The sequence below is a fragment of the Archocentrus centrarchus genome, chromosome 14, assembly GCF_007364275.1.
Source record: "Archocentrus centrarchus isolate MPI-CPG fArcCen1 chromosome 14, fArcCen1, whole genome shotgun sequence".
Classification (NCBI taxonomy): domain Eukaryota; kingdom Metazoa; phylum Chordata; class Actinopteri; order Cichliformes; family Cichlidae; genus Archocentrus; species Archocentrus centrarchus.
The window spans coordinates 17,111,042-17,135,836 of NC_044359.1; the positions used below are offsets into that span (position 1 = coordinate 17,111,042).

General features: G+C 39.9%; 1 protein-coding gene across 2 annotated transcripts in view; it reads left to right on the forward strand.

Moving 5' to 3' along the window:
• The window catches only part of rapgef6 (Rap guanine nucleotide exchange factor (GEF) 6), an 83,663-nt gene that overhangs the window by 24,669 nt on the left and 34,199 nt on the right, over window positions 1-24,795 (forward strand). For both annotated transcript variants that reach the window (XM_030746995.1, XM_030746996.1), the window contains exons 3-10: window positions 8,573-8,704; window positions 14,839-15,019; window positions 16,671-16,807; window positions 19,461-19,619; window positions 20,687-20,839; window positions 21,917-22,081; window positions 23,489-23,596; window positions 24,382-24,585. In XM_030746995.1, the coding sequence (XP_030602855.1) occupies window positions 8,573-8,704; window positions 14,839-15,019; window positions 16,671-16,807; window positions 19,461-19,619; window positions 20,687-20,839; window positions 21,917-22,081; window positions 23,489-23,596; window positions 24,382-24,585 (1,239 nt within the window). The remainder of the gene's footprint in view (window positions 1-8,572; window positions 8,705-14,838; window positions 15,020-16,670; window positions 16,808-19,460; window positions 19,620-20,686; window positions 20,840-21,916; window positions 22,082-23,488; window positions 23,597-24,381; window positions 24,586-24,795) is intronic.

Consider the following 24,795-nt stretch of genomic DNA (forward strand, 5'->3'; position numbering starts at 1 on the left):
AACCTTGTACCTCACAAACTAGTGCCTGCCAAATCACAGGATGCAGTTTCTTTTTCTCAACTGAGAATTAAATGGATTTCAGAGAGTTTTGGATGGATGCAGAATTCCCAGCTCTTTTTTTTTGGGGGGGGGGGGGGGGTGTCTTTCTTCCATGTTGTCCCACTTTCAGGTTCCAGCAATTGGTGCCTAATTTCTCTTCCAGAACATTTTTTAGCATATGTTTCTGAAAGAAAATAAAAAATGTTTTTTACATCAGCAGTATATTTTTTTTGTTCAAGATTGTGCAGCTGAAGCTAAACAGCTCATATATATATATATGCTCTTTCCCTACACAGTGTGTTGTGTCTATGTTTAAGGTGGTGCATGCTGGCTTCAGACTCAGTATAACTTCTAAACATACTACCATTCCTTTGTATTCTCCTGTGGATGATTCCTTATTCCTTTTCCAGCCGTTTAATGTTTGCTGTTTGTTGTGCAGCAGAAATGACGTGGACAAACCTTTTGTTTGGGCGTTCATTTCAGAGTTTATCTTGCGAGAGCCAACTTTTAGAAAGTAATGCTGAATGTGGAGATAAAGTGGAAAGTCAGGACAGTGTTTATGTGTGAGAATCCATTCACATGCAGTCTTCTCTGCTTGGCAGTATTTGAGTCCTCGTCTCCTCATCTGGTCCCTAAGTCCTCACTTTCTTTCTCTCTATGTTACATGCTTGCCTTTGCAGTTGTCACCTCTAATTTCAACTTCAATTCATTAAATCTCCCCATGCTCCAGCTGGTGCAGACACTGTCTCGCACATATGTGTACACACACACACACACACACACACAGTAACAATGCCAGAGATATGGCAGTCTGGACTGAGGTAGAATTGGATTCTTAAGAGAATATTGGAGACTTTTTATCTTCATCTGTTCCCTCACTTTGACTTCATCCTCATTCTACCCCACACTGTCACTCTTATCAGAGAGAGCGTGAGGCAGAGTGTATAACTCTGCCTCACGCTCTGCTACCTTTACTCTATCTTTCTCTTTCACAAAGCCAGAGATACACACTCATTTCAGGTTCAATCATATTCTGCACTCTTGCCTTTCTCACTCTCGCTTACACTTCTTTCTTTTGGCCCGATTTCTCTTTGTCTCTGTCGCTCACATTCACGTCAGGTCTCTCTATTTTCTCCCCATCTCCATCTGTCTCCCTGCACTGTATCTTAATCCAACTGTCTGTGGGCTTGCCAGTAATGGAGTGGAGCATGGCTGTGTGCTGAGCCCATTCAGTAATCTTAGTTCTCCTGAGTGAAACCCTTAGGTGCATGCAGTTTGCAAATCGCAAACTCTGTCTGAGAGTGTAGGTCTGCATGATTCTGTGTCATATTTTGTTGGTGATGTTGTAGGCTTTTATATGCATAAGTGTGTGTATTTTTTCTTTTTCCATTTGTGTGTGTGTGTGTTTGACACTGTCCACTGCTTGCAACTTCAGAGCTAACAGTGGCCTCAATTGATCAAAGCTTTCTCCAGCGCTACAGGGCTAAATCCGGAGCTTCAAAATTTATGTGTGCGCGTGTGTGTCCCTGTCCAGACATCAGAGCCAATGTTCTCACCTAGCCAGTCTGATGAGGCTACTTGCACTCATTTTACTCCTTTTTGCTCTCTTATGCAAGAATGAACAGAATCGTCAAAAACTAGGCAGCAAATGGGTAAATGCCAGAAAAGAAGGTGACAGAAACCAAGACAGGAGTAGTGATGGGCGGACTAGACAGCAGAGGTTGTAACGAGGGAAAAAAAAACCACCAGAAGAAAACAAGAACTGTGGTGATAAACGACCAAACAGAAGCAGAGAACGCAGAAAACCAGCGGAAATCAGATTCAGGGATTACGCAAAGTGTTACATCAAAGAAATTATAGCTCATTGTTTCTCTGTGCGAAGGTGCATTGCTGCCGTCTCTGTGGTTTCTGGTTTAACAGCCTGCTGCTGAGAGCAAAGTCAACATGGTGATAGCTGTTTTGTGTAAAGAGTTACTGTCGCCAAGGCTCCCGGTTTTGAAGGATTAGGCACTACAGTAAATACACAGGGGGAAAAATTTTGCAAGTTTCTAAAGCTTCTCTTTACCAAAATATTGCTAAACTTGTCGCCTTCTTGATACGTTTTACTTGGGTGAACAATTTTTGGACATGTGATATAACTTAAGTTCAGTTATACATGTAAACACCATCAAGTTTATTTTTGAGTGTTTAAGCCTTCTAAAAGTCATTTTAGGTTATTAAAAGTAGAAGTTTTGAGCTGACTTTTTTTTTATTTTTTAAAAATGCATTTTGAATATCAAGCTTGGCTCTACAGCTCAGGTCATGTCAAGGCAGTTTGTCACTGCTGACATCTACAGGCCAACCATGTTAAGTGTCAGATACCCCACTACTGACCTCACTGTGCATCGACATGCTGTAGTTACTCAGCTATGAGGTTATGAGTAGTGTATAGTTGGCACTTTGAGCTCAGCATGGTAGTAGAAATGAGCTGGCAGCTTGGCTGCCTCGATGATTAATGGCACTTGAGTCTTGACTTCGGTCAGACTCAGCCCTCTGCATCTATATTAAGAACCGTCATGGCCCATTTTTATTGTGTATTTTTGGATGTTACAGCAGTGAGTTATAAACTTTTATGTGTGGTTTTGCTTGGCTTGTTCAAGTGTTATTAATAACCAGGATAGTGCTATACATTAGGCAGCAGGCATTAAATGGTACCGCTTTTGCAGAGGCAGTGTGGGCAACTCTTTGTGAGCTAAGTGACACATGAATATCCTGATTTCTCCTCCCTCCCTTCTTTTCTATACCTTTCACTATGTGTACAGCTGGGCTCAAACGAAGATTTCTCATTGATCATCAGCAAAAAGATAATATCATTCTGTTTTCTCGTGGCATACATATCACAGTTGTCATTAAATACTCATTAGGCTTTGTTTGTGTCACTTTTTTTTTTGTTTTTTAACCCACTTTAATCATCATCCTCATCAGGATTCATCAGCCTCATCGCACTTTCTTTAATTTCTTATTTGTCCTCTGTATTGTTCATCTTAGTGTAATGTTCTAATTTATTCTCCTCTGTTTGTCTCGTTTTGATGTGCCTTGCTTTTGATCTTTGCTCTATCTCTGTAACCTCTTCCTCATGGTAACGCTCTCTGTTGTTGTTGTTATCGAGATATCTGATGGTGTACAGGACTCTCTTTCTATCTGATTAGCAGCAGTTTAGTGAAGTTTCAGGAGTCTCCTGCTGAAATAAACAACAAACATCACAAGTATATTAGAGCAAAACATAAGCACCATCTTCTCTGGTGTTTTCATATTTCAAACCAACCAGCATACTATAGTAAATGGCCCATGTCATCCATTAATGTCTTCAAGACCCCACAACATCTATTTAACCCACAACCTAGTAAAGATTATGCCAGCACTAAAATGCTTTTGGGAAAGCCTGTCTCTGATTTTTGCTGGCAAATGGCCAGTCTGAGCTTTATAGCCCACTTTACCACTGAGGTAATAGGTGGAACAGAGCATTCATGTCCACAGCCAGTTAATCTCATTGTTAAAACTGGATGCAATAAGCAAAAGCGGGTATAGTTTTCTAGAAGAACGGAAGAGAAGATCTTCATAATATATTCCGAATGCTATGGTTTGCTTTCGGGGATTTAAGTAGGTCTCCAGAAAGACAAATGTAGTTATAAAGAAGGCTTAAGATGCAGAGCTGCAATTTCAGTGTTGGTAATGCATTTTTCTCCTTTTTGGAGGCAATGTCCTTATTTAGGTGGTAGCCTGCAATGAACTATGATTTCATGTGACTGCTGGCTTTTATTCAGACAGTCTATTTATATTAGTTTTTCTACCCACAAAATCTTTATTACTGCTTAGTGGGTGATTATATGAATACTAAAATAACAACATGGTACCTCTATGGAAAGTTTCAAGTGGTGGTTTTAACATAAAATAATGTTGCAAAATGATCATGCATATAACTCATGTCCCGGTGAATTGTTTAACTCTGCTGCATTCAGTTGGCCTGTTGTTCATCTACAGTACAAGCTGCTAATGATTTGGGAGCTCCTCATGGATTCTCACCATCATTGGCCTCTGCATCTTACTTAGGCTAAATCTGTGCTACACCCATTATTTCTCTGGAGTTAATCGGGCCCTATAAATAATCGCTGCTGTGAAAGCTCGGTTTGTTTGGTAACGTATACAGCCTGCTTGAGCCTCTTATGATTGCGCCTGCTCGTTGACGTGATAGAATTGTACAGCTGAAGGAACCTTTCACATTTATATTTAATCTCCTAACACTCATCCTTAATGCATGAGGAGAATGGGAGAACCAGTCAACCCGCCCCCCACCCCATGGTTTGGCCTGTTGGGAGAGGAAGGGAGGGGGATTAGGGCAGGATTAAGTCTGGGAGCCACGAGACCGCCACAATTATTCACTTCCACCATCGCTCAACTTCTCCCCTCCAACCTTTTACTCTCTCTACAAACCTACAAACACACGTCACTCTGTATTCTTTCTCGCACCTCTAAAGCACACATCAGAACCAAAGGATGATTTTGAACTTTTTAAATATTGGACACCAGCCAATATTTGAGGGCTTCTGGAGTAGCTAGCAAAATATCTGGGCCAAGACTTTGTCCCTTGCAGTGGCCATTGATCATAGATGCAGATAGCATTTTTAAAAGCTAATAAAAAGTCAAATCATATCCAAGTTATGGTTCTGAGATCACATTTTCAGCTAATTTGTTCCCCATTGGGCCCAAAGCCTGCTCAAATGGGATTTGTCAACAAGAATCTGGAGAATTTGAGGTACTAAAAACTGAGTTCCTTGTTGACAGATTCTTCATATTCAAATACTGAATTTGTTTACAGAGATTAGTTAGATCACTCTGGTGTCTTAGTGTGGTGACACTTAAATTCAGCTGCTGTAATAGCACGATGCAAATATTAAGACTTTCAGATCTACTGCAGATGGTCTTTGAGTGAGCACCTTTTGAAAGTTACAGAATCTTTTTGACATAATTTCCTGTCTGTGTTTCTGTGGAAAGGGTCTCTCAAACTCTAAAACCGTGAAGTTCACAGGGATGCACATTGATTTAGATTTGATGATTCTGAAAGGTGATTAGTTCAAATTTACAGCCAAGTCTTACGATGAAGTTTTTGCTGCCTCAGCTTACGTGATCAATTTTTTTTCAGACCTCGTTGAGCTTAACCAGTTAATCGATCAGGATCAACATTTTTTTTCCTCACTGATATCCTCTGTGGGTGTGTTTGCGAGTCTTGATCCGGCGAGCAGTTTGATACATTAGTCTGTGCCTCTGTGTGAAATCTGAAGAATGTGTCTAATGGATTAGGGTAGGAGTTTCATCATCACTGGCTGATAATTGCTCCGTCACACAGAAATCAATACGTACGTATTTGTAATGAAATTAGCAGTTGCTCTTTGTCCTGCCTCACGCTTTTTCTCTCCCTTCTTATTCACAAAGAAGCACAACAAACAGCGATGAGCGTTGCTCAGAAATAAGCATCAGGACTAAGATTAGTGACTTATGCTGTTTATGTGTGAGTGTGTGAAATTTAGTCAATAACATCAGAACAGATTAGGAATATATGTTGTCTACTGGTCAGTATGCTTACATGGCTGTACTGCAATAGGAAATGGATTTTACTTAAATGCTCTTTTAGTCACGACTTAAACCCCAGGCCTGACCCATTACATGTGTGTGAATGATATAAAAGGACTCTTTGTAATTAGAATCCTGCTATTTAAATGCCACAAATATGACCATTAACACTGGAATACTTAAGTGACAGAAGGAAACACAGCAGTTTTAGAGTCATGTACTCTCAGATTTTTGAGTATATGTAAACATATGAGGGAGAGTGAATCTGATGAGCAAAGCTAACAGAGTTAGACTGTCTACTCATTCACAATGAACCAAAAGTGAATGGATTACTACTGCTTCGAGCAGTGCTGGTTTCCTCACATGGCCAGGTTTTAGCCCTAAAATTCATGCATTAATAATAAATCATTCCCTAAATTTTGCTTCACTACCATCTGTAGCCCTACGTATTGAGGTTGAGCTTTCTCTCATTCCAGTTCAGGGAAAGAGGTGTCTGTGCACAGATTGGGAATAACTTGTAATGATTGCAGGATAATAAGCGCACTTGGAACAAATATGCCTGTTAAAATTCAGTAAAGAACTGGCAGGTTGATTTGTTAGCATGTACCTGCTGTTTTCTACAACAACAGTTTTTTTACTGTAAAAAAAAAAAAAAATCTATATATTAAAAAAACATACTGTTTAATAACTTGTAATGAATGAATGCACACATGCCGTAACATGTGTTCTGTTGTTGTTTAATCCAGTACATAAGGATTCATAAATTTGGGAGGGGAGACAAATCATTTTGAGGTTGCGTCGGGAAGGGCATCCAAAATCTGCCCAATCAAACATGCGTAGCTACCCGCTGCAGCGACCCCTCATGAATAAGGGAGCAACCAAAAGCAGCATATGAATTTGTAAATTAAACGCCTCCCACCTTTTAATATGCCACACATTAAGAACAAGCCATTAAACTGTTTAGACTCCACCCCTCAGTACGGATGTGATTGCACAGTACAACAGGCCTATTAGAAGAGAGTAGTGAGGGGGGCCGTACCCCCCAGACTCAATGTCTTTAATATTGCATGTTGGCACTATGGTTCTGTGCAGCCTCGCCTAGCTTTAGATTGGCTTCGTATGGCTTTGCACGTATAACCTATGGTGGCATATGTGAGTGTTTATGTGTGCGTATGGATGGCCAGTGCTGTCTGATGTGACCATGGAGGAGGTGTGCTGTAGGTTTGCTCAGTGTCGCAGAAGGACATCCTCCCTCACCCTGACACTGTCCCGATCCAAACTGGTAAGGCTTGAGATTTTAAAGACTGTCTGGGTTGCTTCTAGAGCAGAGAGGGCAGTAAATACGTTGGCCCACCTGCACACAAGATTGAGGTTAAACCTAATTGCCCCACTTTATATGAATGTTTTTAATTCCTCAGATTCCCACTTTGTCATCCTCATCTGATTGTAGACTAGCTCTGTTTTTTCTCTGCTGTTTAGCACATAGAGACAATTGTTTTCTAATTCTGAATCTCTCCAACCTTGAGTTAATAGATTTGTAGTAAAATCTGGACCTGACCTTTCGTTGAGCTGCTTGTACACAGACACTGTTCAGACAAGGAATCTGTTTCCAGTCTCGGAGAACTCCACAGTTTTTCTACATTGCATCTCCGAACAGTGATTACCGTTATTCTCTGCTTCAGTAAGAGCATATCAGCTTTCTGTTTCATTTTCCCTGAAGGTCTCTATATTGGAGGGGCACTGGGGGTATTTTTTCGTTTTTGTAGGAATTTTCCTACTGGTGTGTACTGTGTTGTGTATTTGTATGCAGTTAATATAGATTTCTCTAAAGGAGGGAATTCAGAATATCACTAGGTTTGTGAATTCCCTTACCAAGAGTTAATACGAGGTTAATTAATTGGTATTCTTAATCAGTCACTTAATTAAGGGAGGAGGATGTCAGTAGGACGTTAGTTTGCTCACCTTCACAGAAACTGAGGACCGAATGTTTTCTTACTCCAAGGTTGTGTAAATATTTAAAAAATAAACTGCATTCACACACTTATTTAAAAAAAAAAAAGTAAATTTAGCACAGTTCAAAAAGAGATATTTAGATTGTTTTAATTGCACATCCTTGAAGTAGCTTTATGGTATTTGAAGTGAGTGTGAAACTTGCTTCACTGAAAGTTATGCAGATGTTTAAAAGCTATGCCAGTGAGGCCGCTGGTTAAGGCTACAGTGCTTCAGTGCTCTTGTTTTTAGAAACCTCTTGACTGTCTGACTGACAGTTTTATCTCATTCTGTGTCTGGATTGGTGTGTTATTGAAGAGTGAGCTCTTAGCAGTTCAGATTTTGAAGTGTGTGTGTGTGTGTGTGTGTGCAATTTTCTGAAAATGCGATAACAAAATATAAACAAATTGATTTTGTTTGTATCAAAGCTCAAACCTCTTTGTGCAAATTGTCTTCTTCTCTAGAAGTAAACAAACTGATTGATCGCAATGATTTATTTAGGGAATTTACTTTCTTTGTGGCTGCTTGTATTTTCTGATTTAAGTGTTTAACATGTAGTTGCATGTGTGTGTTTTTGTGCTTATTTTCTTTGATTGTCACTCCAAAAGTATAAAAGCAGCCTCCAACCTTCACTGTCTACCAGAAAACATATCAGTCTGCAGCCCAGCTAATAATTCACCAGCATGTGGAAGATCCCCAGCTCCGTCTTCTTTAGGTTAATTAGCCTGGAGCATGTGAAACAGTGCCAGCCCAGCTGTGGCTTTTCAGGCTGATGAAACAGCTGTACGTGTGTGCGTTTGTCATTGTTGAACTGTATGTGTGCATGTTTGCCTCTTTTGAACCCTGTGCATGTCTTACCTCAGTTGAACTCATATCCTTTTCACCCTCTCTGTTTGTCTTCTTCTGTATCTCTCTTACTTCCTGTCTGTCTGAGCAGCTTCCTGCCGATCTCAATAAGATGCACCTAACAGACCATGCCCACCAGCAGGTGATGCACATGCCGCCCAGCCAGTCGGGATGTAGCATCGCCAGTGACTCGGGGAGCAGCAGCCTTTCAGATATTTACCAGGTGGGTGCTTTGCTGTTTGTTTAAATGATTTTATCGTAATAGTTTATTTTATGTTTTCTTTTATAGAGTGCACACACAACTGGTGGAAAAAAAAAATGAAACAAAATTTAGTGTACATGCATATACATGCAGGCTGTGGATTAATAATAATAAAATACAACCGCCGCATGAAAGTAAATAGCATTCGGTTTGTGAACTCAGCAGAGACTTTGAGTTGGTGGAAGGTCTGGACTGCAGGCAGGCCAGCTCAGCAGCCAGACTCTTCTACTACAAAGCCATGCTGCTGTAATAGATGCAGTTTGTGGTTTTAGCATTGTTTTACTGAAATATGCAAGGCCTTCCCTGAAAAAGATGTAGTCTTGAGTGGAGCACATGTTGCTCTAAAATCTAAATAGCATTGATGGTGCCTTTCCAGATGTGCAATCATCTACCCACTACCCACTACCGCGCGCTCAGTTCTAACATTTTTGTTCTATTGTGAAAAAAATTTGGGATTTGCAAATCATTGCGTTGGGTTTGTAATGAATGGAGTGCTATAAAACATCGTGTTTTTAAAGTTTTCTATTCAAGTTGGGGGATTTTTTTTTTCTAAATTCCTTTTTACTTTTGCTTTGAATAATGAATTTGAACAATCAAAGTCAGTATTATGTAAAATAGAAAAACCAGGCCACAGAAGTAAGTTTGTTAAAATAACTCTTGTCTCTCAAATGAATTCTTTAAATACCATCATGCTTTTTCTGCCAACCTTTTAAGAAAAAAAAGCTTATGATTAATGACTTTTTAAAAAATATTATTATTATAATGAACCCTATCCAATCTGGTGGCACACCCCTGTCTATTGTCAATGCCACCACTACAGTACACTGCTGTAATATCTGGTCAGCTTGAGAGTGCTTTAGTGAAAGGTGGATTCTTTCCAGCTTCGTATCATGTGCTCTGTTTGCCTTCCTACCTGTAGCATATCTATCAACCCTCCACCCACCTTCCTTCTAATCCTTCTGTCTCTCTAATTATTGCGCATCCTGGTGACTCGTCTCCCTCTGTACTTCCTGCAGCAGATTAAAGGTCACATGTAGGAAATGAACCTAGTCCTTATGGAATTATCTTTATTATCAGTGTAGCCACATTAATAGTGATCATTTTGCAGGTATGCATTTGGTCTTCTACTATGGGTAATAGTAAAGAGTGCCAGAACAGTTAGAAAGATTAAAGATTTGGATGATTTAGATTAGTGTTTATTATAATGCCCCATTTAGGCTACTGTGAGGAATCCATGAAACAACTGTGAGTAAATGCTTTGGCATCAATTTCAAATTTGATGTCAAGCAGTGCTTTTCAAATCACAATGTAATTAGGAGACCAAATGAAATGTGTGATTGAATGCCTTCTAAAAAAATTCATATCATAGGAAGCAAATAAGACTCATTCATTAGCAGGTTAAAAGGCAATTAGCAGATTGAGAGGATTCCTTCTGCTGTCATTAAAGAAGCCCAGTTTATCAGAATGCCTGACTTCTTATACTCTTTCACATCTACATGACCAGAACCAAGTTCTACATCCAAACATTACCAAATCAGAGCATGCTAGTTGAAGATATTTCACAGATTGTGTTTCAGTCTTTTTTCCATTATCTTTCATCAATGCCTGAGCCCCCGTGAAATCTGGCTTATTCTTTCTCGTTAATCTGAATCTTCAGTGACTGCTGGGGGGGCACGGTGAATAACAGCACACTGTGGGTTCTGGACTTCAAAGTGGTGTGCAGGACTTGGCGAGCTCTGCTCAGATTTTTATTGTTTAGAACAAACATATCTAAAGCGAGGCACTGGAGGCTTTTGGAGCCACTTCTGTTTCATGTAAATAGATTCATCCATTCTTGCATTTTGGCTGTAATTACTCCCCTTACTTTCAATGTCAGCATTAATTTAAAGGTGCAGTTTATTAAAATCACTCAGCTTGATGCACAAAATGTAAATTCCTACATGTAAAAGTAAAATAGACAAAGAAGTCTAACTTTTTCTGTCTTCTCTTGTATCTAACATTTCTGCAGCATTTTTGGTAATTCAACAAACTCTTAAGTGTAAAGTATCTAAACGACTGTAAACCAGTAACCCATGAAAGCATACATAAGCTTTCCATGTAATCATTTTAATCCCTCAGCTCTCCTAATCTCCCCTCTTTACACAGAAAGTTGAACTAAATCCACCAGCATTTCAACATTATCTTTCAGCTTTGACTGTTCTTTATACATCACTGCAGTGATTTGTTGCTGTTGTTGTTCCACTTCACAAACTACATGCTATATTCTGCACGTTTGTGAATATGTGTATAGTTCTTTTTGACACTAGCTTGTTAGCGCTGTTGGCTTTAATGGGAGCCCGCGTGCTCTGTTTGCCACACACTAATGAGCTCGTTGATGTGCCGGTGTGATCTGTGGGCACTGCTGGCCGCAAAACTAATTTGTTTGTTTCAGTGAGGAATGTTAATGCATCCTGTTTTTTTTTTTTTGTGTGTGTGTGTGTTTGTTTTTTTCAGGTGCTTGTACATACTGTAAATGTTATAACAAAACTTTCAGCAACAAAATAATGATTTGATACTCAAAGGTTAGGCAACATGGGAGAGCAATAAAACCAGACAAACTGAGGAAATGCCCACAAATTACTGAGGTCAAAGGAAAAAAAAAAAACCTTGGTGAATTAAAAACTTTACATAATATTTTATCCTCCTCATTTCCTGCCCCCTGTCCTACTCAGGCTGAGTGTGAGTGACTGCAGATTGATGTAAGTCAGGTCAACCCGGGTCAGATGTTTAACACACCGAGACCCAATCTGCTCATCCTCAGATTAGGTATTTATCACACGGATCTGATCCCATCACTTGTCGCTGACCCGGCTCTGTGTTTGTTTACAGCTGTCTTAAAGTGCTGACCCTCCAGTCAGCTGTGATCCGCGGCTGTCAGTGCAACAGGCTGCATCTGTTGTGGGTTTCTCCTACACATTCTTTCTTCCCCTCCACTCTCTCTTTTATCTTGGCTTAATACTCGGCAGCTTTTCTTTCTTCTTTCTTTCTTTCTTCTTTCTTTCTTTCTTTCTTTCTTTCTTTCTTTCTTTCTTTCTTTCTTTCTTTCTTTCTTTCTTTCTTTCTTTCTTTCTTTCTTTCTTTCTTTCTTTCTTTCTTATGCTCTCATCTTTTCATCACTTTCTCCATCTCCTCGTAATCCTCTCGTCTGCCTCTTCATCTCTTGGCTCTATGGTATGTCGTGGTCCTGGACCAATCCTGCACCCCCCAATTTTTTGAAATGCAGTAAAAGAATGCAGTGGTTCTTGTAGATCTGATGCCACTGATCTCTAAGAAATGCCCTCCTGGCTTAGACTTGCTCTGAGACCAGGGGTATTGGACTGAAAGGGCACACGATGCATTCTGAATGAACTGGGCTCTCAGAAGCACTGACGGATATGTCAGTGACAGTTTGATGACTGGGGAAGAGAGTGAGTTTTTGCCTCATGTTACCACTTTTCACCCACACTACCTTAATTTGCACTTTTTTACATAAAAGTGTGAATTTTCAGGAAGCATTCAATAACCTACACACCAGCCTCTGACTGACTAACTAGCAATTTTTTTTTGTCTTAATCTTTATAACGATGTTGTGATGAATTCATGAGGCATATTAAGTCCCTGAACTGATAGTTAGAAGTGAAATAAAGTTGTTTCTTTCTTTTATGGTAGATTAAACTTCTGTTTTATAGCAAAACAATATACAGGATAGCTGTTATTAAACTATTTGGTGTTTTGTACAGCTAATAAAAAATGTAATTATCTCTGGATTGTAAAGCTTGTGAGTTTTGCAGTTCAAGATATTAAAGATGCTCCATAGACTGGCATTTCATTTAATTATTACAAATCATTCTCTGTCATTTATTATGTTAGTTGTTTTTCATTTGTGCACTTAAGGAGAAAAACACATGAAAAAAAAACAAAGTTAGGTTTTATACTTTTCAGCAGTGTTTTTCTTGGCTTGTTGTTTTTTTCATCTATTATTCAACCAGATTAAATTCATCGGGTACACCGGGAACAGGAAAGAGTTCAGGAGCAGGTCTGTTTTAAAAGTCCTCTAAATGGTTTTCTCAACCTAATTTATGAAAACAACAGTCGGCCTGTGTCTGAACTTTGAATGGACTATTTGCTCAGTACCCTTGCCTTGTTATATTATGCCTGCCATAGAACACACATTGGCCATGTCCCAACTATCTATAGAACCTAAGAGCTTGATTGTATTGTTACGTAGCTGGCAAAAGCCATCTTACAATCTATAGACTAGGAGTCTAGACTAGAAGATCCCAGAAGTTTCTGTCTGGTGACCGTGGAGGTCATTTGAATACACTGAACTCACTGTCATGTTCAGGAAACCATTTTGAGATGATTTGAGTTTTGTGATGTGGTGCGTTATCCTGCTGGAAGCAGACATCAGGAGATGGGTACACTGTGGTCATAAACGGTTGGAAATGTCTGCAGTAATACTCAGGTAGGCTGTGGCATTTACTGGTATTCAGCTGGTGCTATGGGACCCAAAGGGAGCCAAGAAAATATATCCCACACCATTACATGCCCCCAGTGGCCTGAACTGTTGACATAAGGCAGGATTGAGCCATTCTTTCATGTTGTTTACATCAAATCCTCTAGCATCTGAACATTGCAGCAGAAATCAGATTCATTAGACCAGGAAGCATTTTTCCAGTCTTCTGTTGTCCAATGCTCTTCATATGTTGGTTGTAACGGGTGGTTATATAAGTTATTATTGCCTTCCTGTCAGCTTGAAGCAGTCTGGCCATTCTCCTCTGACCTCTGGCATCAACAAGAGCATTCTTTGTACACCAAAGAGATGGTTGTGTGGGAAAATTTCAGTGATTTGCTGCCATGTTATTGGTTGAACAGGTGTGCCTAATAAAGTGGCTGCTGAGTGTGATATGCATGTGTTGGATCTGTAGAAAGATCCCTGTCAGTACTGTGCGTGGCTGTTTTAAAGTGCTTTCATTCTCACATTAATTCTTATAATAGTAAACCATAATTGCAGTGCAATTCTCTTCCCTCTCAATGGATTTATTTTTCAGTAAAAATGATAAATGCTGGAGCTGTGAGCGAATTCTCTGCCTAAGTGAGCACATCAATGCAAGTTACTTGGAGAGCAGACAGAAGGAGCGGTACAATCAGGCTCATCTCTGCATTTTAGGCCCACCTGGAAAAGCTAACAACAGGCAGCGATGCTGCCGCTACCAGCAGAAAGGTCCTCTGTTAACCTTTAGGGTGATGGTTCAATTCCCAACTGATCTGAAAGCCCTTAGGCCCCTTTAGATCCATACTCTGCCACCCATCTGTCTGCCTTTAACAGGAGAAATACAGTGAAATATGAATTATTACTGATGGATTTAAATATTTGGCTGTTGGCCTTTTTTTTTTTTTTGGCACTTGGTGTCTGGGTTCAGCTCAAGGTCATGGCTACAGCTGCTTTTTCCAAGGTTATTTTTCATGTTTTGTGTGAATAAATTGTTACTGAAAACCTTAAACTATAAATTTAGAACTGTACGTTTCTGCTGTTGCTGCTTTTTTGAGTCTTTATACTGTTAGTTGCTACAAATTGAAACTATAGGAAATATAAAGATTGCACCCTTTGAATTTAGCCACTTCAGCATTACTTAAAATGGCTTTTGTGTGTCTGTCTCACATGCGCTTTTCATTTTTCAGAAGTTGCAAGTAATTGATCAGTGTAGCACTCTCTAAACTGTCTTGTAATAGCATTGAGTATCTTTAAACCTTTTTTAGAGAAGATTCTTGTCATTGTAAATATCAATACCCCCAATTTTAATTTCTAGGTCACATTATTTTTGGAATTGAAAGGTCTAAATTCATGTGAGTCGAGCCATTTAACACTAAGGCAATTTCAGCCCCATCAAAAGTGATTGAATTTCATAATTTCATCTTTTTCATAACCCAGAGGAAAGGGCCTTTCACATTTAATATGTTAAACGTTCAATTCATTTCTCATTTTAATGAGACAAGATGTACTTCAAAGACATCTTCCTTCCTTTCTAAATGTTACTAACCAGCCAATGTTCTGTTCTTTTTTCTTTTCCCTTCAGGCCACAGAGAGTGATTTGGGGGATGTCGACCTGTCTGGACTTCCAGAGGCTGCAGTGGACAGCGAGGAAGAGGAGGAGGAAGATGAGGACCTGGAGAGAGCTTCAGACACTCTTCTCGGCCGAGACCTGGTCCGAGAGTGTCTAGAAAAAGATCCAGTCGACCGCAATGATGACGACATTGGTCAGTAGCCATGGTGCTCTGAAATTAATGAATGATTTGATTTAAATAAATTGGGATAAAACTGACCTGATATAAATTGACATAGACTTGGGCGTTCTCAGTTGCTATTTAAGAACTGTCATTTAGCACACACTTAAGAGTGATACACAAATATCTCATCTTTCATAAAGGCCGCTTGCAGTGGTCCCAAAACACCAATACCCTTCCAGTATGCATTTTCAAGCAGGCAATGAGAGACGACCTCATTAGTGGAGCCCAGTGTGGTCCTAAAGGAGAATGTGGCCACACCAGATAACTGAGAGAAGCAAAGACCCGGCCTGCTGTGTGCCTGTAGGGAGACTGGCCTTTTCATGGCCTTCGCTATTACAAACATAGAGAGCAGCTGAGGGGATAACAGAATGAACCCAAATTCAATCTTGGCTCACTTCAGTTTAGTTTTGCAAATTTTTATTATTCTATTTGATGTTATCATTTTTTTTTTAATGCTATCAGAAACTCTCTGGAAGTCTTTACCTGAATAAACAGACAGAAATATTTTCAGTTGGCTGTCAAATGTTTAAACAGACCTGCACCCCAAAGGGTTGATAGATACATTATTGAAATTAAAAGAAAAATAAAGCAAGAGAGGTCACTTCTAGGAGAAGTGAGGATGAGGATAATTTTTTTCTTTCACACTTAGGTTTTACACCTCTGTGGGCCTCTAAAAGTTCAAATAAAACAGTCTTGGACAGAAGGAAACTAAAGTCTTCAGTTCACAACCTAAAATATGTTGAGGGGATAAATGAAGCCATAGTTTTTATTTTACACTGTCACAAGATACTCCAAACACTATTGCACTTTAAGCTACTTCAGACTGCTAAGAGACAAAGAGGACACGAACGAGGTGATAAAAGCAAGAGGAATGAAAAGGAGCTGCTGAGCCAAGTAGCATAGTTTGCAAGTCGGAGCTGGGTCACTGTGTTCTCAGCTACAGTACAGAGGAGGCAGAGTGAAAAGATGAGTAGGAAAGGAAGAAGTTGTAAATGTTTCTCAGGAGCCGTGAAACCTAGCAGTTCACACCGAGCCGCTCATGCTTGAGGGATAGAACTAAACTGAGAGTTTCAGTGGAGGAATGTTTTTCTTCGCTGTTTCTTTGTTTGTCAGCAGGGGCACGCTAAAACTGTCCAGCCCGATTTCATAAATCTTGGCAGGGAGGCAGAACGTGGGCAAGGGGAGACTTAAACTTTGGTGTTAATCAGGATAAGACTGCAAAATGTGTCGTTGAGCTCTTTGAGCGGTCTTCTAGATAGGATTTTTGATTTTAATAATGGGTTGTAACATATCATTGCTTAGAGCACCAATGCTTGAGGCTGCAAATATCCTAAAATGTTTTGTTTGTATTGGAATTGACAGTAGCTCCGGTGAAGTGTGTGAGTAACATTTGCTTGCAGAAGGGACCATTTAAAAATCCATAGATCGTTTTGGGCATTTGAGCATTGATCATCAATGAGCATTTTACCCTCAACACCTGAGATGCCTTGCTTTAGATCCACAGTTTAGATACACGTTATAGTCAGTGCACACTCTTTTCAAGGTTCGCAGGATTTTATGTTTGTTTCTTCTTTTTCATTTGAGTTCTTGTCTCTGCTTCTTTTCTTTTTGTGCCAAATAGAGCAACTGCTGGAGTTCATGCACCAGCTGCCTGCCTTTGCTAACATGACCATGTCTGTGCGGAGGGACTTGTGTAGCGTCATGGTGTTCGAAGTGGTGGAGCAGGCTGGTACAATCATACTGCACGACAAACAGGAGGTATGAACAGACTAAAAGCGGACACAGAGAAACTGAGTCAGTTTTGTATAATCTTCAGAATTTAGGGCTTTAAGAAGTGTAACCGTTGCTTCTGCAGCAACTAGTGGTGTTAATTTTTTACCATCCTCTTTTGCCACTTTACTGAATTAGATTAATTGCTTCCAGTGTAATTATGGCATGCAAAATGTGTTTTTATTAAATCTGCTTCAGTAACACCCCAAATGCCTTTAACAGTTAAATGAGTGTTTATCTTTATTCAGTCTGACACAGGACGTGTTTGCTGGCTTGCTGAATCTTAATTGGGCGATTAATATAATTACAGTTGAAAACATCTTAACTTTGTCTTTTATTATCACACAGAATGGTGATATAAGCTTTTAAAAACACACATAAGTGTACACCAGTTGTAGTATGGATGCAAACATGCAGAAGTACCTATAACGGAAAGCGGTCATATAGATACGGAAACACATGCAGCCTTGCGTGCACACACACACACACACACACACACACGCGCATAGGAAAAGAACAAATACAAAGAAATGCATGTTCTCTTGTGCAGAGATGCACACACACACATCCTCACCGTCCTAATTCACAAGGCAAAACTGGTGCGTGCAAAGTCACTGCAGCATATAAGCCCCGTCAATCACTCGAGCTGCAACACAGCTAATTAATTAAGTTACATGCCTGAGAAACGGGGGCCCTGTCATGGCTGTTTGGTTACATGCAGCAGCATTAGAACTGACAGGGTGATAAATGGCAATGAACTGCCAGCCGCCAAGCTCAGGGGGATGGGAAGAGACATCAGCAGGACAAAACCATAAACACACACGTTAGTGGAAAGAATACACGAATAGGCGATGTGCATCCTGTATGTGTAAGTAACTCCATACTGTCTGTGTCGAGGCAGTTGGGGGGCATTTTTCCCTCCACTTCACTGTCTCTCTGTGGGCTCTGTTTTGAAGGTCAGAGAGAAGCACTTGGCCCCTCTCGGAAGTGAACATGACTTTGCTAAGTGAATGTGAAGTGAGAAAGGAAAATAAAGATTCTAAAGTGGTCTTACAGATGTAGAAAATAGAGGTAAAGTGCTTCGGTTGGCGGAAAGGAAGAGAAAATGGACCATGATGGAGTCAAGGGAGAGTCAAATGGAAGGAAGGAAGTATTTTTTTTTTTTTTTTTTTTTTTTTTTAAACTTGTCAAATATTTGTTCTTATAATCAGGGGTTAAAGTAAGATTTCACATGTCAGAGAAACCTCAGATCAGGTGTAGCAGCGCAGTGTGAAGAAAATAATTGTTTAGAAATAAGTAACATAATCATTGTTTTGTGAGCTCCTGTAGATTTTTCTTTGTTTACAGACTCTGATCGTTTGTGTTGAGCTCACCTGCGCTGCTACTCCGAGATGTTACGCCAGCTATATAGTTGATTTCAAAAGGTACCTTTAGGTGATCTAAAGGTCCAGCAGCTGTACCTTTAGATCACGGACGCGTTTTAGGACAAACTGCACGAAAACAGTTTGTGTGTTTGCTGATTTTTGTTGAGCTGTTTGAAAAGTTTCATTCGAAATTTCCTTTCCATGAAGAAAAAAAGAAAAACACTTCCTCTGTTTATGCTCGCTCTTCTTCTGAAGGGCTAGCTTTATGTTTGCACCATGCAAAGGTAAAGGTGCTGAAGGTGTGAGCAGGACGTGGGATGTCTCCGTGCTGTCCAGGCTAGAGCACACTAAAAATTAACTCATTCAGTAGTATTATGCAATAACCTGCCTATTAGATTTAATTACTCATTAACTGAAGGTGCCAGAATGCCACTGTGGATCGTTCCAGCCCACTTTAACCCCTGGTTATAATAGGATATATTAATAATTGCTGCTCATGGCATTGATATTCATGACAATAAATTCAGAGTGTATGTGCCACAATAAGCATTATATTTGTGTAAAAAAACTGCCCCTGAAGAACTTTTGTGCACAGTGTGTCTGTGGGGGATCAGGTACCACACCTTATTAGCATTTTATGATGGCTGAGGAATAAGATTGACAGGCTGACTGGTGGAAATAGAAAGTGCTGGGGGAGCGAACGTGTGAAGTACAGAGGGTAGAACTGGAGATTTGCTAGGTGAGAAACAGCAAGAGAATAAAAAGGCAATGAGAAGGAAATATCAGTTATTGCTGCAGAGGGAGCCCAGGGCTCGTTCACCCGCCCTCCATCCACTCACACTCAGGATGAATGGCTTGTTATATTATGCCTGCCAGCATTTCCTTTTCAAAAGCCACCACTAGAGACACAATACCTCTTCACCACTCTACTCATACCTCACACAAAGCGCATTATGCTCACAATTTACTACATGTCATTTAGTAATCTATTGCCATTTTAATAGACATTCTAGTGCAGCTGTAAAGGTCTATAGAGCTAATGATTCAAGATAAACCTGCGCCAGGTGATGGTGATGATTCATGAGTCATTTGGCTCATCTGCAGTCGAGCCGTTGTGTATTTGACACTGGTTTTAAGAGAAGTACATATATTAGAAAAGTCAGCAAAAAAATAGAAACAGTAAACATTTCTGTTAGAAGTAGAACCTTTCCAAATTTACGTTGCGTATTTTGATCTTTTTTTTTTTTTTTTTTTTTTAATCACTTCTATGTCTCCAGCTGGACCTTTGGTATGTCATCCTGAACGGAGCAGTCGAAATCAGCCATGCAGATGGAAGAGCGGAGACTCTCTGTATGGGCAACAGCTTTGGCATCTCACCCTCACTGGATAAGCAGTACATGAATGGGGAGGTTCGCACCAAAGGGGACGACTGCCAGGTAACCCCCCCCCAAAAAAACAAAGAACACTTTTTTTTTTCTTTTTTTTAGCTGTTCGGTTTACAATATTACCAAAAAAACACATCTTTTTATAATTACACTTTTTCACGGTAACTTTTAGTCATTATATTTGCAGTAAGAGAAACTCTGAGAGGTTTGTGTTTTCTTTGAACTCTTTCTGTGTCTGTCATTTTATGGAAAATGTGTGCCACAGTTCAAGAATCACAAAGTGAAGTCCTGCTTTCATTTCTTCTTTCAAGTGCAGCGTAGTGGCTTGAAATCACAGCAAAATACCACACGTCAAAAATAATACATTTTCCCTTCGTCCATAATCTTTTAAGAAAAAATACATTTGGCATGCTTAAATAAAGCAACTTTAAAAAAAAAAAAAAGCTTTAAAATACAGCATTTCAGTTGTAAAGATGGAGGCATAATGTGCATCATATTCCTCACATCACGTGTACTAACACTCTTGTGTGTTTCTAATAGCCTTGTGGGTTTCTCGGAGAAACACAGTCTTAATATAGAGAGGGGACCTGAAAGGCAGAAGAAGCCTAGCATGTACTCGCAGTGCCTTTGTCCACACTGCCTAGTTCCTCTGCTGCACACATCATTTCCTGTCTTAAGCTGTAAAGGAAGTTGCAGAGGTGGGCTTGGTTAGACAAATGCAGAAACTGATGATTTAGTCACGGAAAGCATACCAAGAGATGATGCTTTAGAGTAGCACGGACTTGTGTCACTCTGCTTTCTTGTCATTGTGGTATAATGGGAGGTTAGTTAAGCTCTGGTGTGCAACTGCCGCAAAGGATGCTTCTACAAAATGGCTATCTGAGACGATTTTGGACCACTATAGGTACTTAAATTTAGCCATATTGTGTCAGGTTTAGTTTTGTCAGAGAACAGTGTTGGACATTCCTTCCTTCCTTCATCCGTCCATCCCTCCCATGCCTCTCTCTGCCCTCCGCAATGCTTCTTCTATGCTGTTGTTTGAGTACCCAAATGTGGTGCAGAGCAGCGTTTTGCTTTACTACAAGTTCACTCGCTGTCCCCATGTTATCCTCGACCAGTTTGTCTGCATCGCCCAGGAGGACTACTGGCGCATCCTCAACCATGTGGAGAGGAATACGCACAAGGTGGAAGAGGAGGGGGAGATTGTGATGGTGAAGGAGCACCGGGAGCTGGACCGCAGTGGGACCAGGAAAGGACACATTGTCATTAAGGTTGGTGATTTTTAAATGTTAAGCAGCAGCAAAGGAGTCACAGAACAGGATTCAAGTGAAATCCAAACCAAATCTACTTTACTTTTTACATGAACCCAACCTCTAGCAAAGATCAACAGTCACGTGAAGAGGTCAAAGATGTTTGTTCAAAAGAACGGTCAAGTGTGCGCCAACTTTTGACTCAGTGCAGAAATACAATTAACCTTTTGCAAGAACATGCCCTAATCAAGATGAGACAGGCAAAGACACGCTGAAGGATTAACACCCAAGGTTAAGTTTAAGCTTATAATCATGCCAGAAGCTAATAAGCATGTTTAATCTCACCCTGAGACTGTAACATGACTTGCTTCTGAAACCAGAAAATTAAGTTTTATCTACTAAAAAAATATCGAAATGCCCTCAATTGATTCGAGTACTACATCATTCTAAATTGACCATCCCCTCACATACATCATCTTGCAAAAGCACGAGTGTAGCTGCTTGAAGCTGTTCAGTGATCGTTAAGAGACAGAGATAGCACTATTAGTGTTTGCCGGAGCATTTTTTATTTTTATTTTTTTGTACGCTACATTGTAGTGCCTTCCTTAAAGCCTTTTGATCTTTTCCCTGAATCTCCAGTGGCAGCCAAGGTATTGATCGGATAATGGGCCTGAATGATTCTCTTGGCTGCTGCTCCAAGGAAAAGCTCCCGGCTCTAAAACACGTTCAGCGGATAAGAGTCGATTCACAAGTGTTAGCATTTCCGCTACTGTTTTCGGCTTTGTTCTTTTTTTGTGTCTGACAAAAGTGGATTCCTTTCTAGTTTCTGTTCCCTGTCAAATGAAGCATTTCCCCCCCAGAAACCTCTGCTGTGGTGGCATTAACAATAACAAACTGACAGAAACAAGAAGAGTAGAGTTTATACGTCACGGATACTTTAAATCTGCTGCTTCGGAAAAAAATTCTGCACTGAAATCAAGAATGTAGTCCCAGATTTTTGAAATATTTTATCCCCGTACAAATCTAAACCAGCAGTAATTCTGCAATAAAAGATTGTTTGTGTGTGTGTGTGTGTGTGATGTGTCTTTTTCACCCCAGGGAACCCCAGAGCGTCTGATCATGCACCTTGTGGAGGAACCATCGGTGGTGGACCCCACCTACATCGAAGACTTCCTGCTGACTTACAGGACATTCCTTTCAAGTCCCATGAAGGTTGGCAAGAAGCTGCTGGAGTGGTTCCAGATGGACAGCCTTCGTGACACAGTGAGTGTGTGTATGTGTGCATGCATGCCAGCTTGTGGCTGGTTGTCACTTTCTCACACACCTTCAGATGTCTGTTTCAGCTTAGTGACTTAAAATAATAATAACCTGCACTCTAGAGTGTTATGTTAGGCAGGTGTAATTGTGATGTTTAAGATGTGGTAAAGGGCTTTCTGATACTTTCACATGGTATGTGGATAGGTGTGTGAAAGCCTGTATAAGCTGTGCATCAGCAGGAGTGAGAGATGTAAAAAGCCACATAGTCTAGTTTACTTTAATGGGAATGGCAAGGCTGATGCTGCAAAGGTGCAAAGACACTTAGTTAAACCTGTAATTATACAGCAGTTGTTTAAATGATGGTCCCATGCTTATATGAGCTCTCTCGATTTTTTTTTTTTTTTTTTTTTGCATTAATTCATGTTGATGGACATCCACGTGTTCTGCCACTCACACGCCGATCAATACAAGTTCAGCAAGCTCAGCTGTCTTTGAGCTCTGTAGCAATTCGTTCATGCCTGACACGCCCGTTGTCCACAGCTGCTTTAACCTAAGATTAGTCTTGTACAGTCAATAGTCTTTATGTGGTTGTCATTCAGGCTTATAATTTTCAGTCCCGTTAAAGAGGATCTAATCTTGTAGAGAACGAACAGAGAGACAGAAGCAGAATATGGAAAGTGGGGGGGGGGGGGGGGGGATGACATGAGCATAAGCTGCCTTAGAAACACGCACATACACACACAAAAAAGAGTGGAAAGTGGAGTGTGTATATTGATCCTCTTTATTGATGCATTGTGTTCTTCTCTGACCTTTTGCAAAGGTTAGAACAATGTTCCCACCAGTGTTAATTTTCAGATCTTATATTTTCCCACTGCCTTTTTTTTCTTTTTAATTATTGTGACACAGAATTAAGCAGTCAACTAGTAGTTAACAGCTTTTCTCTGTAGCCATGCACCCAGTTATTATATAGCCTCCCTGCTGTTTCTTATATGTTACCAGCTACTATGGATTCTTTTCTTTTCTCAGAAACTAAAAGCAGATATCTATAACTGGACAGAATTAACAAAAATCTCTCCCCTGGGTTTGCATTTTGTTATAGTAACAGTCATATTATTTATCGCAAAGCTACCATTAACTATAGTAAGAAAGGTTGTATTTAATAGACTCACATTTCCAAGTATTACGCCCACTAAAGTGTCTTTGAGAGTCTGCCAGCTCCATAACACCTGCAAAGTAGATAAATATGACCTCTGACCTGAACAAGCATTATAATTAGCAATCCAGTGCTTGTAACAAATTTCATGTCAAAGCATAGTTGAAGGTCTTTAGAGAGTCGAAGTATGAAAACATTTACATGAACTTGATTTGTATGCTTTGCTTCACCACCGCTTAAAGCTGCTGTTGGTTTCACAGGTAACTAGAATAGTGCTGCTGTGGGTCAACAACCACTTCAATGACTTTGAGGGTGACCCGGCTATGACGCGCTTCTTGGAGGACTTTGAGAAACATCTAGAAGCCACAGTAAGACCAAATGAAGACTGTTAACCTTTCACTTCAGTGCATTCAGGCTCTAAATTGTGTTAAACGTTCATCAGTGTTTTCTCAAATAGTGTGTGTGTGTGTGTGTGTGTGCTTGATTTACCTCAACTGCAGGCTTGTACAGTTGGTCATATTTTTAGTAAAGTGTCTTGTTTTGATCTGCTCCTTGATTTGCCTTATCAAAGGTGCTGCATTTCCCTTTTAATAAACAACACCTCCAAAGCCCTCAATCAGAAAAGCTTCATTTCATGCAGTAACAAAGACATCAATAAATAATAAGTCTTTAAATGCTAATTCAGATGAACAAATTCTTGAAGGTAGCAAGGCTGTCTCTGTGAATTTATTAAATTATCCATTAACTAGCATGCACATTAAAGAAAAGCACCAGGGGTTTTTCCACTCTTTTTTTTTTTTCCCCCTCAGCTTTTTATGTTTTTCAGATTAAATTGCCTACTTTGTTTATTTGAAGCAATACTGTAGATTTTATGCTGTTCCTGAAAATGAAAAATATGTTTCAAATATTAAAATCATCATAACCATAGCTAAATCTCACATGTCTAGTTTTATTGGTGTATCATAACAACTCTTCATGGTGCAGATTCCCTGGAGTGGAATAGTAGATAAGGTCAAACAGTTAATACATCATCATTTGTGTTCTTTTTATTTTTTCCCTCATTCTTATCCAAAATTCTTGCAAGCCTTAGGATACAAATGTAAATGCGGGTCTCTTTCAGTTCATAATTTTCAAATTTTTACCTCATTGTCAGAAAATGAAGGGCCATTTGAGGCTGCTGAACATAGCATGTGCAGCCAAGGCTAAATGGAGACAGATCACTCTGCAGAAAGCGTCGAGGGAATCGCCGCTCCACTTCAGCGTGCAGGGCGGCAGTGAGAGAGGATTTGGCATCTTTGTTGAGTCGGTGGAAGAAGGAAGCAAAGCTGCAGAAGCAGGACTCAAAAGGGGAGATCAGGTAAGAGGATGTCTGAGTTAAATCAGTACCATCACTAAGAAATAGCTATCTTTGCTTTTGTAAGCAATTACACTGCCACAGCTGAGTACTACTGTCTGTAAACATGTGCTTTTAAATATAATTTACACATATGTCTTCTAAGCAGAAGGACAGATCTTTCACCGCTGACCAGACTGTCATTTCAGAATAGTCTCATGATCTGGTTAGTCC